The sequence below is a fragment of the Epinephelus lanceolatus genome, chromosome 21 (genome assembly GCF_041903045.1).
Source record: "Epinephelus lanceolatus isolate andai-2023 chromosome 21, ASM4190304v1, whole genome shotgun sequence".
Taxonomy (NCBI): Eukaryota; Metazoa; Chordata; class Actinopteri; order Perciformes; family Serranidae; genus Epinephelus; species Epinephelus lanceolatus.
Genome location: NC_135754.1, coordinates 38,168,330 through 38,187,871, shown reverse-complemented (window position 1 = coordinate 38,187,871; position 19,542 = coordinate 38,168,330). Strand labels below are relative to the sequence as shown.

The window sequence follows — 19,542 nt, the reverse complement described above, 5'->3', positions numbered from 1 at the left end:
CTTTGACCTTTAACCACCAAGATCTAATCAGTTTATTGTTGAGCCCAAGTGGATGTTTGTGCCAAATTTGAAGAAAATTCCTCAAGGCCTTCTTAAGACAACACGTTCATGAGAATGGGACAGATGCTCATAAGTACGTGCAGACAGACAGACAACCAGAAAACATAATGCCACTGGCCACAGCTATCAGCGGCGCTGAGGCATAAAATCAACTCCATTGAGTCCATATGAAATTCATAGGTGGCAGAAATTTTTGGCAGGTGTCAGACCTTAAAGTATTTGATACAGTGACATGAATCAATAATAATAAGTCATATTTTAAAATAAGGATAGACTGATATATCAGGCCGATATTTGAGTTTTTTATTTGTATCGGCATCGGCCGATACGCGGGTGGGTTCGCGGATTTATTTTTCCCTGGCATGATTTACAGACAGGCATCCACGGGCAGCTCTGTGTTGCCGGAAGACCCTGCAGCGCACATGCAGCGTTACACCTCCCCCACTGGTAGAGTGGTGAAAGCAGCCCTGGAAGCTGCTTCAGGACAACGGTAAGTTTTAAACTTTCAAAGCCTCTAACTGTTAAACAGTATCGGCCCCAAATATCGGCTCAAGAAAATCGGCAGTCCATAATCGGTCATCGGCTAAGGGTGATGGAAAAAAATCGGTATCGGCATCGGCCCTAAAAAATCCATATCGGTCTATCCCTATTTTAAAAGGTGCCAAAAGTAAAGTAGGAGTCAATTTATATCAGATAAAATGTTAGTAGAGGTGTCAGTCTGTATTTATTCATCCGCTCAATCCTCCACAGGACACCTTTAATTCATGATTAGATTGTCATCACTCCTTTCTTACACTCTTCTTCCTTATTCAGTCTGTCTATCAGTCACATTTCGGCTTCACTGTAAAAATGAGTTCCCCCACACATGCATGCAAATACACAACACACACAGCCAGCAGTGTTAAGATAAAGAGGGCTGGGCTTGTTCCTCAACCCACTCAGCTCTCAGACCTTGAGCTTCATTAACGGCACCTCAGGTCACCGACCGGCGTCAAAGATTTCTGCTGATCCTTATCACCACTGCCCACCATGATCCTGTGCCTGCTCTTCCCCGTTCTTATCCTCGGTATGTACACAAATATTTTACATGTGGGTTTCAGGTTAATGATGTTTAACTCTGTTAGTATTTCCTGTTTTTTGGGTTTGCTGCATGTTTCCATGAGTGTCCATTGTTTTCTGTGTGTGTGGGATTAATGGAGGAAAAAGGTGGGGGGAATTTAGTTTTAGGAGTAGCAACAGAGAAAAGGCTGGTGTCAGAGTCTTTTAAATATGTGCTGGTATAATTCATGTAATGTGTGTTAAAAAGTTTTGCTAATCTGTGTCCACAGGTAATGTGGAGTCACAGACAGCCAATGTGATGGGACATGGAGAGCTGAACAGTGTTGAGGGGAATCAAACATTCACAGAGTCCAGCATGAACAACAGTAAGACACTTCTACCTACTACTATCTACCTGTTTATATACCCAATATCTGTCTATCTACTAGGAATGCGTGCTATTAGTCGTCTAAATGATTGAACGTCCGCCCCCTCGCTAGTCGGCACCAGAAATATTAGTTAGTTAAACCAATGAGTGTTTTAGCTGCCCGCCACTAGTGGGTGCTACAGAGCTGTCAGACAGCAGTCCCCCTCGCTGCGGTAATGCTCGAGTAGACTAGAGTTTTAAATTGGAGAGATGTCCTCTCATAAAACCAACGCAGTTTGGCAGCAATTTGATCTAGAACATGAAAACAAGGCAGCAATGGAGCAAAGCACAACCATATTCAACTCAAGCATTTGGATGTTGACCTGCATGGAACAACGGCTGCTGCTGCTGCTAGCGGTGCTAGCCACACTATGTTGAGCCTGAATACACCGTGCTGAGACCTTTTTGTAGACTAGTCAGCTTGTCTTAATTAAAATTTTTGATTAGTCAACAGGGAAATTAGTCGCCAGGAACATCCCTACTATCTACCCACTGCCAGATGATGTCATCAATATGCAAATGCCCACATGACATAATTTAGAGACTTTTAGTGACCTTTAGATTTAGTGCTTGCTGCTTTAACTGGAAAAGAGTTGGCAACACTGCCCTGAGGAAGAAATCCCAATTGTTTGTTCTGTTTGATCAACAATCCAAAATATTCGATCTAAAACCTGCGAACCGTCACATGTGACACCACAGCAGTCGGAACGAGTGCAATTTGAGGCATTTTGGGAAAAACAGTTACTCAACAATTGATAAATCACTTAAATTCCAGTTAATTATCTGACAATCCATCAGTGTAAAAATCTTTTTGTCAGATCATTAGTTTACTCTATCATATATGACAAAGACAAGCAGGAGATCCTGATATTTAGGAAGCTGAAACAAGAGAACATTTGGCATTGTAGCTTGAAAAATAATCGATTGATGAATTTATTTTCTGTCTAATAGTTTGACCTCAACACATGTGAATCGCTAATGTGATTAATGTGTTTTAGTAAGAGTATGCAGTCATTGTATGAATCTGACATCATTCAAGAGCTGCAGGGATTAGGCCTAGTCAAATCATCGATTAGTCAATTCCTCAAATTGATCGATAGAAAATGAATTAGCAATTATTTTCAAAATTAAATAATTTTAGTAATGTTTTGAGCAAAAAAATCAGACATTTGCTGGTTTAATGTTTCTTGAATGTGAGCGTTTGATGCTTTTCTTTGTCATTCATGACAATAAACTTGTATAGCTTTAGATTTTTGGATTGTTGGCTGCATCACCAAACATGGAGAATATTGCTCAGATTTTTTTTCCCCCTGCAGGTACAATGATAAAGACCAACGTGACATACAGTTTGTACAAAGATGAGACAAGTCTAATTGAGGTTGAACTGCAAAACAACCAAACTTCTACCGTTATCACAGAGGATGATGGTGAGTTTTTCTACTTATTCTGCATGATGAAGGGAAACTCTGCATCCTTATCAGTGCCTTTAAATTTCCTGTACTTCAGTAAATGCTTACTGTGCAGCTGAAAACTGTGTGATAAGGTATCGGGAATCTAGTTTCACTTTTAGGTAAAAGCCAAGATAAAAAAAACACATGGGCTGCTGAATGAGCTCATAACTTTATAAAACCTGAGTAAATTCAAAGAACATGTACAATGAATAAAACAGCTTATCACATAAGTGTAATCAGTGTAATAAATACACAGTAGGAGCTCACACAATGTAGAGAAAAGTAATATTCTCACATCTATTTCCCTTTTTAAACACAGAAATACAACTGGACACCTGTTGCTCTCTGACTAAACTGACACTGCCTTACTCACCTTGTTAACTCACACTTGTTTCAATCTCAACAGAAACTAAATCAAACACACCAAAACCGGCACAATTACTCCTGTTACTCATCCAGCGAGTTACTCCACTGTTCCAACAATCACCAGCTCTGGTTTGGTTAAAATAAACCCCATAATTAACTTAGTCAGATGTAAAACATGCCGTTTTTCCCCACGGTCTCTTTCTGTCATTGCTGGCACCAAAACACAAGAAGTTCTGTGACAACGCACACACGCTGCTCACACAGTCAGTGTGGCCCAGGCCTTATTCCTACACAACTTGGTGTCAAGGTGTTGTTTAGCTGAGCTGCCTGTTCATCAGTAGAGACCACAGACTGACCTCTGGTGGCGCATGCTGTGCACTAGGGCTGTAGTCTCCTGGTCAACTAGTCGATTATTTGGTCGCTATGCTCTCCCCCGACCAAATTCTCATTAGTCGAATAATCGCCGTGTTACTTTCATGAGGAGAAAAGTGCTACATCAACAGCTTTCCAGGATTAATCCATTATTTCCTGTGGCGGGGGGACAGGCTAAGTTACCGGTGAAAATGGGGGTGTTTTCAAAACACCCCCATTGTTGACAGAAAGTTGAACTCGCCCACCCTCACGCTCAGCGCCGCGGTGACGCAGACCTCCTGTCTGTCTCTGTAAGCTGACACCATTTCCCTCAGTGGAAACGAAGCTTGTATTTACTTGTATTTCACAGATAAGAAACAATAAATTGTGAAGACAATAAAGCCTCCACTAAAATAGCATTTTAAGTCTTGCATGTGATTTATCCTTCAGGGATTTATACTCCAGGATTTATCCTGGCTTCATATGAGCAGAGGAAATCTCCGCTCGTCGCTAGGCTAATTTATACAATGTAAAATGCCATAGGCTTGTGCTAATAACGTTAGCATGTTGTATTTGCTTGGAAAACTTTTTTAGTATAAGACAGTTGTTTTGTCGGTGAATGTTGTGAGTTGTAATGGAGCCAAATTATGTGCCGTTACCTTTGTTACATGTTGCTGTTGTCCCTGGTTTCATATGAGAAGAGGAAAAGATCGCTAGACACTAAGCTAATGTATACAATGTAAAATGCCATAGACCTCTAATGTTAGTAGGGTGACCATATTTTGATTTCCAAAAAAGAGGACACTCGGCCGGCCACAACATAACCTACTTAAATGATACTTGCAGTTTACTCAAAGATGCCTTATAATTTTAATATATTTAAAATTTATATGTATGGATAGAAAATTCAGTTATATTACAAAACAATATCTCTCAAAGACAGAAATTCAGATAGGCCCCAATAGGGGACACATACACACACTAGAGTGTGGCGATCCGAGTCTGGCGGTACCCGACGGGTCAGGCCGGGTATGGTCAAAAATGTAGCTATAAATTGTATTCGGGCTCGGGTTGGATTCGGTCAGCTTTCAGTGAAAATGTAGTGTAAAAATAAATAAAATCCTATTGTCTGTCCTGTTTATTGCTTGGGCACTGTTATTTACGTGACAACACCTGAACATAACACACACAGACACACATTGGCTGTTTGTTTCTACCTCTCTCCTCTCTGGAAGCATCGGACCTCCAGCCGCCCACCTCTGCCTTGATTAAACGCTGAAAATAAAAGAGGGAGACAGGTTTTTCATATTTTATCTTATTTTGTTTTATTTCTCCCTCTCCTCTGGCTAGAAGCGTCGGACCTCCCGCCTCCCGCTCCCGCCTCCCGCTCCCGTCTCAAACACAGAGGTCTCCCTCTCCGCAGCTGAGCACCCACGGCGCACGCCTGGCCTGTTAAATAGCCTGTAACCACTGTGTGACACAAACTCAGTGCTTTGGTCATTAAATACTGTCGACTCGGTTCGGGTTCGGACAGAAATATGCTGCCCGTGCCGCACTCTAACACACACACAAACACACGGAAAACCAGACATTATCATCACTTTATAAAAAACCCTCGGACGCCCCGGACATCCCGGATGCCCTGGACGGGACGTGAAAAGTGGACATGTCCGGGCAAAAGAGGACATTTGGTCAGCCTAATGTTAGCATGTTGTATTGGTGGAGAAAATGTGTCCAGATAAAGACAAGTGTTTGTCTGTCAGTTCTGCAATTTATAGTGAAGCCAATTTGCATACTTGTGTTTGAAACTGTCTCTATTAAGCCATATTTAATGTGTGTTTTGAATCAACTATATAAATAAAGTTTGATTTGAACTAAACTGTACAGCTCTTAACACAGTCCTCTACCGCAGACTAGTGTTTTGGAGGTATAACTGCAGAGTGACACAGACACACCACCGCAGAAGTAAAAATAACGTGCAGATACTTTTTCCCCACGACTAATCGATTAGTTGAAGATTATGTACGACTTTAGTCGACCAAGATTTTCTTTGGTTGACTACAGCCCCACTGTGCACGACATACATGAGTTAGAGTTAGAGAAGCCGTCGTGATGCTGCCCAAGCCTAATATCACAGGAAGTCTATGATATATTTCATTGATTCTACACAGTATAACTTCCACACAGTGTTTTTCTTTTTTATATTTGTGTGTCCTGTTAGTTCGTGTATGCCAGGAGTAATTTTTTTTTACTTTGCAGAGGATTTTCAGGAGCAGGAAAAGAAGCATCCAGGCAGACACTGCCAGGAGGACGTGCTGGTATTCTACAGTTACAACTACTGTGGTGCAATTTTTGACATGGAAATGTCGTCAATCAGCAAAGACAACTGGTGTGTCTTGGAAAATATTCTCAGGTAAGGCACACTGAGCATCTACAAATTAAAGTGGGCTTTAGGCTTGGGATGCATCAAGGTATTACAGTATAGCGGGGTATTTAGAAATCCTGACGGTATGATTTTTAATACAGTCAAAAATACAGACACTCCTCTTTCTATTAAACTGATGCTGTTTTGGGTTGATGTATGTAGTGCACAGCACACTCCACTAGAGGTCAGTCTCTAGTAGTGGAACAGGCAGCTGAGCTGAGAAGGATGGAGACAGTGAGTGATGGGGATAATGTTACGGGACTGGTTAAATGAGAAAAATGCCTCTGCCCGTGTCTGGGAGTATTTTGGGTTTGGCACCGATGATAGAAGTGAGCCACCCAATAGAGATGAAGCTCTGTGCACACTGACACAACCACACACACACACACACACACACACACACAGTTATGTCATTCAAATCAGAGTCAGCCATCTCATACAAACGTTTTTTTTGGTGATGTTTTTTCCATATAAAGTTTTATGGTTTAACCAGGGCTCAGTGGGACGTTCAGAGTGACAGCAGCGTTCATGTAATATGGTAAACAAGCTAACAGCGCTAACAACAGATCGGAAATGTGCAACAACATTTTTGCCAACACCAGATATCAAACAAAAGCCAGAGATTGTGTCTTATTAAATATCTGTGAGCTGTTTAACCACTTCAAAGCAGAAGAAAGAAGATAATGTTATCCCAGAGCCTTGTGGTGGAAAGTTTCTCCTCCTTTGTATCTTTGCATCATGTCTGCAGCTGTCTGTACCAAAGAGTAGTGTGGAAGTCAACAGCACTCACTCTGCAGCCGAATCTGGGGACCACAATGTCCCCAGAAGCTCACTGCACAGCAATGAAAGGAAAATGTGTCACATATGAGTATAGAAAAACACTGTGGAAAATTACAACGGGCTTTTTTTTCCACAATTGTCTGACATTTATAAAAAAAAAAAACACAAAGTCAATGAATCGAGAAAATAATCACCACCTTCATCGATAATGTGAATAATCGTTAGTTGTAGCCCATAATATGTCAGTGTCCTAAATAACAAATACACACAGTGCTAGAAAAGTTACTCTGTCAAGGTACAGATCAGTACTGAATACTACAAAAATGGAACACTAAAAAACAGTTTCAGATTTAAGGGTTTTTGTTCACTTCATAAAACATCAATGCACAAATCAAATACACGACTTACTGCACAGAGTCGAAACAACATGAGCAGCATACACACAAAAAACAGCCTGCAATGCCTACCGGTGATGGAGGGGTAAAAGTATTGATACCACAGTGCAGAAATACTGTTACAAATAAAAGTCATGCATTTAAAATTTTACTCAATATCAATATTCAAAGCAAAAAAAGCAAAAGTATTCATTATGCACATTTGGCCCATTTCAGATTAAAGCAGGAAGGTAAACTTATCTTGCTTTGTCCTGGGGCCACTTTTGCAAAACGACAGGAGTCCGTCAGCAGCCTCTAACAGATATGGCATACATGGGGGGCATTTTAAGGTAGTACAAAAGTACAAAAAAGTACAACAACAAAAAAAATCACAGCTTGAATCAGTTTATTTTGATTTTGATTAGAAAATGGTTTGGGGGCCTCCTGGCACCCTATGCAGGCCAGATTTGGCCCTCACGTTGTATGTTGAGTATCACTGAGGTATACAGTATTGTATTGTTAGATTGTTGATGCAATAATTTGTACACCACTTTCATATTGTCGCTGTTATATGTGCTAATAAATAAATGTAATAAAAATATGACATAGTAATCAATACATTCCTTCATATTCTGCTGGGTAGCTTATAAATTTCCCCCCGAGGATTCAAAGTCTTATCGATATAATAGCCTAATATCATTATTTATTTGTTGATTATATTTTTTATTATTAATCTGAATCAATAAAGTTAATAAAATATATAAATATAGTGCAGTAAAAACAGGGGTGGGAATCACCAGAAGATCCACTATGTGATATTATCATGATACCGATTTTAAATAATGCAATGTGCTGAGTACTGCGATAAAATATATTGTGATTTATTACTTTTTTCCAACTGTAAATTATGTCCCCAAAGGAAAGTTTATCAGTTTTATCTAATAAGATTAAAGAGGCAACAGATAGCATCTTTTCCTAAATATATCATGATGAAAATAATGTGAGTTGCACAGGGTAGTGTCCACAGTAAAATCAGACCATCAGCGTTTACATAGGTTACTTTTAGTGGCTGTGCAATAAGCTTCTGCCACTGGTGCCAAAATTTCGCGGAAAAAATCTTCTTTACAGCAGGAAACGTGTCATGTATTGCGAAATTGGTCGGTCAGCCAATCCGGGACTGGAGCTGGTCCTTATGAGGAGTTGGGCATGAGATAGTTGAGTCACAAGCACAATGGCAGACGGACAAAGTTTGGAGACAAGTGAAAAACGGCCTAGCAAAAGAAAAGGAGCTCCTCTGTGTGAGGAGGCAAAGAAGAGCAAAAAGGAGAGTGATAAAAGAAGAGGAAAAACAAGAGTAAACCTCAGTCAGGCGTTCAAGAGATGGAGGGAGCTCCTTGACCAAAGAGGCTTCAAAACCCATGTCCAGCTAGCTTTCTTTCTAATGGATCAGTAAGTAACACGGCTAAATGTTAGCTAGACCAGAGAGGACTGTACTGTACTGGCTGCTAGTTCATTCCTAGCTGGCCAGCATCGCAAATCGCCGCAACCAGGGAGCGGGTAGCGAGTGTTGGTCGGCTGACGTCCTGGTTGCCATTCTACGGCAGCCCCCAGACAGTGATACCCCCCTCCCTCCCTTCTGTTCTCTTCTCATGGAGGCAGCTATCCACGGACATCGCCCAGCTAAGTTACGCCCAGCTAAGTGAACACTGGACTTTGTTTCCCATTCAATTTGAGCTCCAACCGGCCGCATGGTTTCCACACGGTAGCATTTATTCTAGAATGGGGACTGTTTACATGTGCATATTGGTATAATTCCACTGTGTCTACTGTTGTTTGTACTGATACTGTACATATTGGTATCATTTACTGTGAGCTGTTTGTACTGGTACTGTGCATTCTGCTATAATTATTTGCATTACTATTTGTTTTTTCTTCAGATAAATCTGATAATTGTTGCTCGGTCTCTTTACTCATTTATTTAGTAGAGTGTCCACACACCTTCTCATTCTACATATACATAGAGGTATACTGGTGGCTTTACAGCCTACATTTTATCTAATTTAGAGTCTATTAGAATTATATTATTGATTATCTGATCCCTACGCTCAATTTGGTCGTTGTGACAGTGCAACGCAACACCACTGATGCTAGGTGGCGCCAAGCTCAAAAAAACTAATCCTATCTGTTGCCTCTTTAAGTTTTCTGTTCATCTAGCTCAGGGGTCTGCAACCTTTGCCATTAAAAGAGCCATTTTTGACCAAGAATAATTTGAAAAAATCTGTGTGGAGCCGCAAAACATGTTTGAGCCTTATAATCAAGGTAAATAGCCTATTAAGTCTAAATTAGCGTATACTTGTGGTCTAAATAAGCATTTGTTAATATGTTTTACCACAAGGTGGACACTGTGCAGGGCACTATTTATGATTATTTGGTACTTAAATTTTGCTGAGCTGGCAGTGAGAGCAAACAAATCTGCCCACGCACTAGTACATTCTCTATTTTATTCAATTTACTTTTTTGGATTTGGCATCCATAGCTAACCAGCCACTGCTATTGAGGTTCAGCAACATTTGGATTCATAGAATGAATTTCCATAGAATTCTTTTCTCAAAGGCTCAAGGAGCCACTGGAGGCTAAAGAGCCACATGTAGCTCCGGAGCCACAGGTTGCCTACCCCTGATCTAGCTTCAGCCAAAAAAAAAAAAATTCCAGCAAGAGCGGCAAAATGAACCTAGTGGGCTGAAAAAGCAATTGATGAAGTTATTCTAGCAGGCTACCTCCTGTTTAATTTGTATTAATAATATTAATAATCCATCAAAAAAAAAAAAAAATTCTGTCTGACAACACATTATTGTCACACAAAAATATCATGATACTATGCTGTATCGATTTTTCCCCAAAAGCAAAATGTACAATTTTTCCATCCAAAATGTGAATAGAAGTATAAAGCAGCCAAATAATGGACATATGGAAATACACGTAAAGTACAGGTACCTAAAATCGTACTAGTATTTTAGGTGATGTAACATTACTTAGTTATTCTGCCACAAGTCTCACAAACAACTAGCAGCCCACCTGCACAGGCTCAGTCACAAATTACACGCATCACCAGATGAGTGAATGACTGATTCATAACTGCACAAACTTTCAAAACTCCACAGCTCGGTCCTACTGCTGTTAAACTAATATACTGCTGCTGTTAAACTAATATACTGTAAACAGCAGCAGTAACAGATACAGTACAACAACCTCCATCACATCAACAGAACCAAAGTGAGACGTTAAATAACCGTTAGACACAGAGATCCGCGGCGGGACCAGCAAACAAAGGTTGTGTTTGACTCACGTTATTTGACACCGAATCCCATTTTCCTTCTCTGTCGTGAAGACGAAGTGATCAATATCCATATTACATCATATCCAGCAGCACCTGTTGTTGTTGTTTGTTTGTTGACATACCGTTGGGTCCTCCTCTTTTCCCTCCATCTTCGCTAGCTAGCTCACGTTAGCTAGCTAACATTAGCATCACGGAAAAACTAGCTAACTCTCCGGTTGTTTCATCAAACTTAATGCCGCTAACCTTCTCATCTTGCTGTAGTTCACACTTGACTTCAGAGTGTGTTCTCCCGGAGGTGTGTCCGTCCACAGACAGGTAGTGACACCTTCTGACTGATATCTTCACCTGTGTGTGTTCCTTCACTTCACTTCTTCTTCTTCTTCTTGACCTTCTTCGCTTGACTGACGTGATTGACTCATAAGACTGCAATACCACTTTTGACCACACAGACTGACGCTTATAGGCTGCCACAACACAGGGGGGCGCTGTTTCGCTCATTTGGGGAAATTTAATTTAAAGCGCGGAAAAGATTTTTTTAAAATGGCCGCAACGACCAAATACTAATAATTTTAAATATAATAATGGAAATAACATAAATGGAATTATTATTATTAATAGTGATAGCTTTAAAACAGTTAATAAGATATTAACATGGATTAAAAAAGTGAACACAATAATACAAATACAAAACAGTTTGGCTACTACTCATTGACACTTTTAAATGTAGGCTAAAAACCCGTCTCTTCTGGCTTTTATGTAGTGTCCTACGTTAGTTCTATTGTTTTATAATTATTCTATTTATCTGTATTTGTCTTATTGCTATTTCCCTGATTGTTTTCATATCTTATTTTATTCTGTATTTTATCCTGCATTTTATTTTTATTTTTGTTTTTATTCAGTGGTCTTATCTGTATTTTTCTCTTTTTTATTATTGCTATTGTCCTGACTTTGATTTTATATTTTATCCTGCATGTTATTTTAAATATTTTTTTTTGTATGACACAGTGTGCATTAGTTTCCCAGTCCGTTTTCTGATTTTACTTTTTTATTCTCTGTATTTTTCAATCAAAATGTAAAGCACTTTGAATGGCATTGATTTGTTTGGTGCTATATACATAAAATTTGATTGATTATGTATAACAATAAGGACATAATATACTACTACTAGTAATAATAATAATAATAATAATAATAGCTTTATTTGAATAACATTTTTAAAAACATAGTTGAGAAGTTTATTTGCAAAAATACAGAAATAACGTAACACAGTGGCTTAATTTACATAACAATAAAGACATATAACACATATAAAAAAATTGATCTACGGAAGCGTATTGCATTCACTTGACAAATTAAAAAAGCCCTGTTTTTCTGAGTAAATTTTTTCTGTTTTTCTGAGTAATTTTCCCCGTTTTTCATGGTAATTTTTTTTCCTGAACAAGGAGACGAGATACTTCAAAATCTAGCAAGAAGCTCCCACCTTGCACCTGCAAGTGACCCCTGCATCCATGGTGACTCCTGCTAATGGATGTATTTTGCATCTGTGCTCCTGCTCCTAGACAATTTCAACTACGGGATCAATAAGGGTAAGGCATGTAATTAGTTACACACAGGGTATGATAATCTAGCTATGTTTTCCACTGCATCCTTCTAGTGTAGGCCTAGATCGCTCAGTGTAACAGGTTAGGTTAGTAACAGGTTCTAACAATGTTAGCTGACAACTGAAGTCATGCCCATACACGTTTGTCAGCTAAAGTTGTTACAACCTGTTACTAACCTAACCTAACCTAACATAGCTAGATTATCATACCCTGTGTGTCACTAATTACGTGCCTTACCCTTATTGATCCCGTATAGTTGAAATTGCATAGGAGCAGGAGCACAGATGCAAAATACATCCATGAGCAGGAGTCACCATGGATGCAGGGGTCACTTGCAGGTGCCAGGTGGGAGCTTCTCGCAAGATTTTGAAGTATCTCGTCTCCTCGTTAAAAAACTACCACGAAAAACAAAAAAAATACCACGAAAAATAGGGCTTTTTTTATTTGTCAAGTGAATGCAATACGCTTCTGTAAATAATATTGAGGACATATAATAAATACAAAAACAGACAAAATAAATAGCCCCAAACAAATGCACTTGTTACTCCTGTTTGAGTGACATTTTCAGTGCCTTTTCCTTTTTTTTTTTTTTTTTAAATGAAATGAAAAATGAAATAAAGGATTTCCTTGGTATGGAACAATGGGCTTGAGACTGAGAGCTATGGGGTGCCGTTTGTAAAGTGGCTCATGCTGAAAATAACATCAACATTTTGCCACATTTAGCTTCAAACAATGTTTAAAAAAGTGTTGTGAATTTTTTAACGTCACCTTTTACCACATTTACAGCAATATTTGTTAACTTAGAAATATATTAAATAGTTAAATCTAAATATTAAATGTGGCACCTAAATGTTAAATGTTAAATCTAAATATTAAATCTAAATCTAAATGGTAAATCTAAATCTAAATATTAAATCTAAATCTAAATGTTAAATCTAAATGCTAAATATAAATATAAATATAAATATAAATGTTAAATCTAAATATTAAATCTAAATCTAAATGTTAAATCTAAATGCTAAATCTAAATGTTAAATGTTAAATCTAAATGTTCTGGGTGAAACTAAATATTTAGCTAATATGCAAATAGTAGGTATAGTAGGTAGTTATTATCACGCTAATGTATGTTCAAGTGTCCATTTCCCCTGATAAGTTGGTTTTAATTCGTTATTTGATTCTATAAACACAGTCTGACCATCTCAAGCTTTTATTTTGGTACGTCCGGTGACCGGCAGCGGGAATTTGCATATTAGCTAAATATTTAGTTTCACCCAGAACATTTAGATTTAACATTTAACATTTGGATTTAGATTTAGCATTTAGATTTAACATTTATATTTAGATTTATATTTAGCATTTAGATTTAACATTTAGATTTAGATTTAATATTTAGATTTAACATTTAGATTTAGATTTAGATTTAATATTTAGATTTAACATTTAACATTTAGGTGCCACATTTAATATTTAGATTTAACTATTTAATATATTCCTAAGTTAACAAATATCGCTGTAAATGTGGTAAAAGGTGACATTAAAAAATTCACAACACTTTTTTAAACATTGTTTGGAGCTAAATGTGGCAAAATGTTGATGTTATTTTCAGCGTGAGCCACTTTACAAACGGCACCCCATAGAGAGCCACAGACAGAGCAGATAAGTCAGAAAGTGTTGACAGATGGACTGACACGTTGTTATTCCTTTCTTTAGGTTTGCTTACTAAAGCAAGCAACAGTGCATTGTACACAGTAAAGTCAAAAGCTGAGTGTGTGTGAAGGACCATAACAGTGGCCCAGCAAACGGCTGAGTGTATAAATGCAGGTTTAAACATGAGTGATGGTCTCTTCCTCCAGCCCACCCTCACACAGCCTCAATCATCTCTGCTCTGTTTATGTTCAAACAGGAAATAGTTTGACCACAACAGTCTCAGTTTGAGTCACAGATAGTAGATGTGCCTCATTTTTCAACATCCAACTGAAGACTTTCATTTCACAAGTGATGTATCCAGTTTCAGAAAAGCAGTGTTTCTGTGAAATTAGATCACCTCATTACACAATATAATGTGAACCATCTACTCTTTGTTAAAGACAGGTCCCTGTAAAACTATAGTTACAAATATTTTTGATGCTTTCCTGCCCCTTTATGTCAAATAAACTGAGGCCAAAATATCATGTGGAACCAAGAGTACTATAAATTTAAATTCTGACTGTTGGGCCCCCAGTCACTGATTCATTAGACAATTATACTCTCAATTATTTGCTTAATAAAAACATCAGAAAACAGTGAAGAATGCCCATCAAGGCTCAGTGTGGCATTAAAGCTACTAAAAGTTCAATTACAATGTTATAAAACACATAAAAGTGGAACATCCTGACATTAAATAAGCTGGAAACAGAATATTTGTCACTCTTTGCTTGATAAATGACTTAAACTATTAATTAATAGGATCAATCATTTTCACAAAGGTGTGTTCATTATCAATACACTGGTTTCTCCATCTGTTCCAGACCATACAGCAACATGACGTTCTGCTTGGAGAGTATATCTAACTCGTTTGGCTGTTATTACCCGAACTCCAACATTCAGGACTTCTTCCTTCACATCCACTCGTCCTACTTCTTCAACTGCTCCAAAGAGGAGCTGCCTGTGCTCGTGGACGCCCCTCAGTGGCTGGTGATCGTCCTCACTCTCATTCCGGTCAGCCTCATCCCTGTACTGGTTTATCTGGTGGTTTTGAAAAGTAATATTCAAGAGTGAGTCATGTCAGACCTGCGTCATGTAAACCTCGTGTTACAGAGTGTGTTATATACGAGAATATGCTCCAGACAGTGCTTTATATATTGTATAACCAGTCTGGTAGGAAGTTAAAAGGTGAGTAAATTATGAAGTTGAGGACAACATTCATAAATTCAAATGTGGGTGAAATGAATCTACAGAAATGTGAAGTTTTTTACTTTTATACATTTTTTATACGTGTTTAACTAAATATGTATTAAAGGTATAGTTCAACATTTTGGGAAATAAGCTTATTTGCTTTATTTTTATTCTACAATATCTTCCAGTTAAAGGGGTAGGCAGAAATCTAGAAAGGAAAAAAAAATAATACACTATGCTCCTGCAGCTCTCTTGTCTCTGTCCTAAGCCCCTCCCACCAGACGACCACAGTCATATGCACACACTAAATACAGTAACCCGGTGCTTCTAATGCATGGATTTATTTTATTTTATTGTGGAGCTCAATCCAATAAGATTTGCCAGCTCGCCACGACACTGTCTCTCCGCCTCGCTCCCCACCTCTGTGGACTGTATCCCTGGGTGGAGAGCAGGCAGCAGCTCTGGAGATGGATCTTTAGTCTGCAATTTAAATTCAGCCAGCGCAAACCCGCCCCAGCACCTGATGTCACAGCAGGCTGGTGGCCAGCGGCAGCACCAGGTCTAACCTGTGTAACAGCAGCAACCGAAAGTTTGCTGATCCAGCAAGGGGCCAAGGCTGTCGAGTTCCCCGCAGTACGAGTTTGCACTGGCTGAATTTGGATGCTGCAGCTGCTGACTGGAGATCAGTCTCCAGAGCTGCTGCCCACTCTCCTTCCGGCATAGTGGTCTGTTTGTATGGATGTGAGGCAGAGGACACTGTGATGTGAGGCTCTAGCTAATGTTAGCTACATAATTGTGACCTTGAAGCTGCAGCCATGAGCCTTTAGCTCTGGTTAGCAGAAGGCTTAACGATGAGCAGTGTTTTCTCCCCATCTCTGAAACACTCCGCCAATACTGACACATTTTGGCCCAATCCCAATACCCCCCCTTGTCCACTACCCCTTGACCCTCGAAATGAAGCAACAAGGGGTAGGGGTTGAAATTGTTCCCTAGGAATTGGGACACCACTCACTACGTCACCGTATCGGTTACGTTCACGCATACATAACTATTTTAAACAGGAAGCTGCGAGCCATCTACATTTCCAACCAGCATCTACAATGGAGTCTCCAGTTGAGTTCATCCTACCAATTGCGCTTGCCGCATTCATCATGCTTCATTTGATGAACGACAGACGACAGGGGACTTTAGCTAGCTAGCTAACCAGCTAACATTACGAGGCAGCATAGTTATACTAGCTGGCGTGTTATCGTAATGTGAAAAGTCTGACAATTTTGCAGAATAGGACAGATGCCAGACGCCAGATAGTGCGAGCTAGCTAGCTAGCTAACAAGCAACCTGATGACGGTAACGTTAGCTATGCATGAACTTTTTTCCCCATCTCTTGCTCATAGGTAGCCATGGCGGCGTCTACCCCTCGCTGGCAAGTCAGCATCTGAAATCCCTCGCTCCGAAGGGCTAGTTTCATACCCACTACCCCTCGTTATGCCCCCTACCCCTACACGCAAAAAGGAATTGGGAAGCAACTACCCCTCGAGGGAACGCGCAAATGTAGGGGTAGGGCCTTTGTGTTCTGTATATTGTCAGACTCTCCTGTAGGGTTCAGTCACACATGAGTGAATGCAGGCAAGTGACCATAGCCTGCCAAGGTGATTGAGTGTGCACTGCCAATTGTGACACACAGGGAAAGCTAGCTTGCTAATAAATACCGCTAAACATGATTTGGAGAGACTCTCTTTTTTTATGACTCTGTCTACCTTTTTCGAGTTGCTTTGCAGTGTAGGCAGTTGTTGCCAATACTGGAACAGCAACTTTCTCTGCAAGATTATCTGCTATGAATCAGGCTTTCACCATCTGAAGGGACGTGCACACACATCTGCATTTGTCAAACAGCCAATAGGAACGCCCTCTCTCTCTGAAATGTCCTGTGATTGGCCAGAGTCTCCCATCATGAGCTAGATTTTCTGAAGCCTGAAAACAGAGCCAAGAGGAGGTGCAGAAGTGTAGGTTTCTCTCAGACTGCTTGAACTACAATATGCTGAAAGTTTATTATGGGATTTTTGCCCAGTGACACTAAGATAAAACTCCCTACCCCATCTTTAAATCTGAACCTAAACCCAGCAGTGGGTTAGTTTGTCTTAGCATAAGGAACAGGGGTAAAGCAAGCCTGGCTCTATAGGGAAAGGTAACAAAATCTGCCCCTCTAAAGTTAACTTATTAACACTTTTTATCTTGAGTGCAGCTATCTGTGGGATAATCAAAGAAGTCAGCAGTGTCACATAACTCCCCATGAACCCAAAACCTGTCATTTCTTCTCTTAACTCAAAGTTGAAAGAGCTCTATTGTCTAAAATATTATTCGGCTGAATCATTAATGTTTGTCTTCACTGGAAATATGTGGCATCAGGATGTGAACATGCTCAAACACTGTGAATCAGAGCTTTAACCTCATAATCACGGCGTTTTCAAACTTGGTATGCTGGAGTGGAGCAAAAACAGGAAGAGATACTTCACTGTCCTCGTACTTCTGACAACAATGTACTATACATACCGACACAGGCCGGCTGAGTCACATCTCTGTCAGATCACATTGCTGTACTACCTGTGAATTGCTATTTTCAGTAAATAAAGCCTGGAGTGTATTTTTTCATATGATGCTATGCTCACCCTTTGTTTGAAATGTATATTTGTGCATTTATAACAGTTTTAAACACTTTTTTTTGGTAGTTTGTCACTTGCTAATGACAGGATGATTTTTTTTTAATGTTAAGTTAAGTCAGTTCCTTTACATGCAACTTTTTCCATACCTTTATAATATGAATTTATTATTTTAGATATAAATAAATCTTAACTACATACAACATGTTTTGTCCCTTATCTCAAGAAATGTGTCACTGTATATTTTGCAAGTTGTTGATGATTTGTCACCTCAGATCAGCTCATTGTCGGACTGGAACTCTGAGACCGGTTGCATGAAGCACCTAAAGTTAAAATTTTCCTTTTAATCCTAAATAAGGTTTCCTTTAAATAAATCAGTTGCACAGAACATCCTTAAATCTAAAGATTTCCTTAAGTTTTTCTCCTTTTCTTGGTCTTATACTTAAGGAATTGCTAAAAGTTTGTTAAACTGTGGCACAGAGCACCTTAGCAACCAAAGTAAGGAAGGAACCAACTGAAGGTGTCCTGAGAAGAGTGTTCCACAACTGGAAGAACCCGAAGGACACCCTTAATGGTGAGCAACTGATTTTGCACTATAGATTTGAGGAGGTCAATTTAAGAACTGGAGTTGGATCACTCAACTTTCTGAAGTTGCGCTCTTCCAGCCCTGTCACAACTAATGATTGCTTTGCGCTTTTACACAACGGGATCTTTCCAATCAGTTATTGGCGAGGTATTTCATGTACAGAAGTCAACTGTGTGCCGGTTTCAAACACCCTCACCTGTCTGCGAACATTGTTATGAAGTGCCCGTCCCAACAAGAGAAGGATGAGATAGTGGCGCACTTCTCTGATGTTGCAGCTTCCCTAAAGTGTCCATGATAAGAGTAGAACTTTACTGCTGTAAAATCTCGTTCAGTGCAGTTAATTTCTTCATGTCTTTCCTTGACTAAGGAAACCTTTTAAGAGATTCCCCCAATCCCAAATGGATCCCTTATAGACTCGTTGACTCAAGCCCTAAGAGCTTAAGAGCTAACCTGATGGAGAATTGGGACCCCACTTCCCCTCACGTGAATGTGCAAAGCCAATGGGAAGGGCCAAGACAAGTGCTAAGGGGAAGAAATGGAATTGGTCCTAGGTCTGTAAGGGCTTAGGGCTTGAGTCAACGAGTCTGTAAGGGATCCATTTGGGATTGGGGGATTGTGCGCAACACTCTTAATTAATTTCCTCAGGTAAGGAAAAACTAAACCTTAAGTGTCAAACTTAAGGTGCTTTGTGCTCCCAGCCCCTGGACCTTATGATACTTGCTCCAATAATTGGCTTAAGGCAAAAACACACCAGTGGTGAACGGGGGTGTGAAAAAATATGCCGCTGTTATTTTCAATGTATATCCATACACAGGCAGCATGCTAGACGCACATCAGCGCTCCTGGATGTGCCACCCTGTGCATTTTCCCCCACTCGCTCTCTGCTTGTACAAACCAGCTCCCGTAGCAGCTCTTTTCTCAGCTCCTGTGGCAGCTCGGCTCCTCTCCTGACCACTGATGTATAAAGAGAATTCTGAAGCTGTCTCTGTGTCTCATGTGTGACAAATGATGAGTGAGGAGAGACTCATTGTTGAGATCAAGAAATACTCTGGGCTAATCGACCCACAATCCAGACAATACAAAGACAATGGCCAAAACAACACTTCCTGATGAGTCATAGCTCTGGACATCGGCTCTCCAGGTGAGAAATCAAGTTTAATTATAGCTGCTGCGCAGTGATGGGTCGGGTCCGGGCATTTTTAGACATTTCTGAGC

The 19,542-nt window shown here is 39.7% G+C and overlaps 1 protein-coding gene across 1 annotated transcript; it reads left to right on the top strand.

Moving 5' to 3' along the window:
- Window positions 1-1,004: 1,004 nt before the first annotated feature.
- On the top strand, window positions 1,005-17,733 carry LOC117247594 (receptor activity-modifying protein 1). The gene is made up of 5 exons (XM_033612181.2): window positions 1,005-1,126; window positions 1,389-1,484; window positions 2,842-2,952; window positions 5,953-6,106; window positions 14,718-17,733. The coding sequence occupies exons 1-5, from the start codon at window positions 1,090-1,092 to the stop codon at window positions 14,965-14,967; spliced, it is 648 nt and encodes a 215-aa protein (XP_033468072.2). The 5' UTR covers window positions 1,005-1,089; the 3' UTR covers window positions 14,968-17,733.
- The last annotated feature ends 1,809 nt before the right edge of the window (window positions 17,734-19,542 follow it).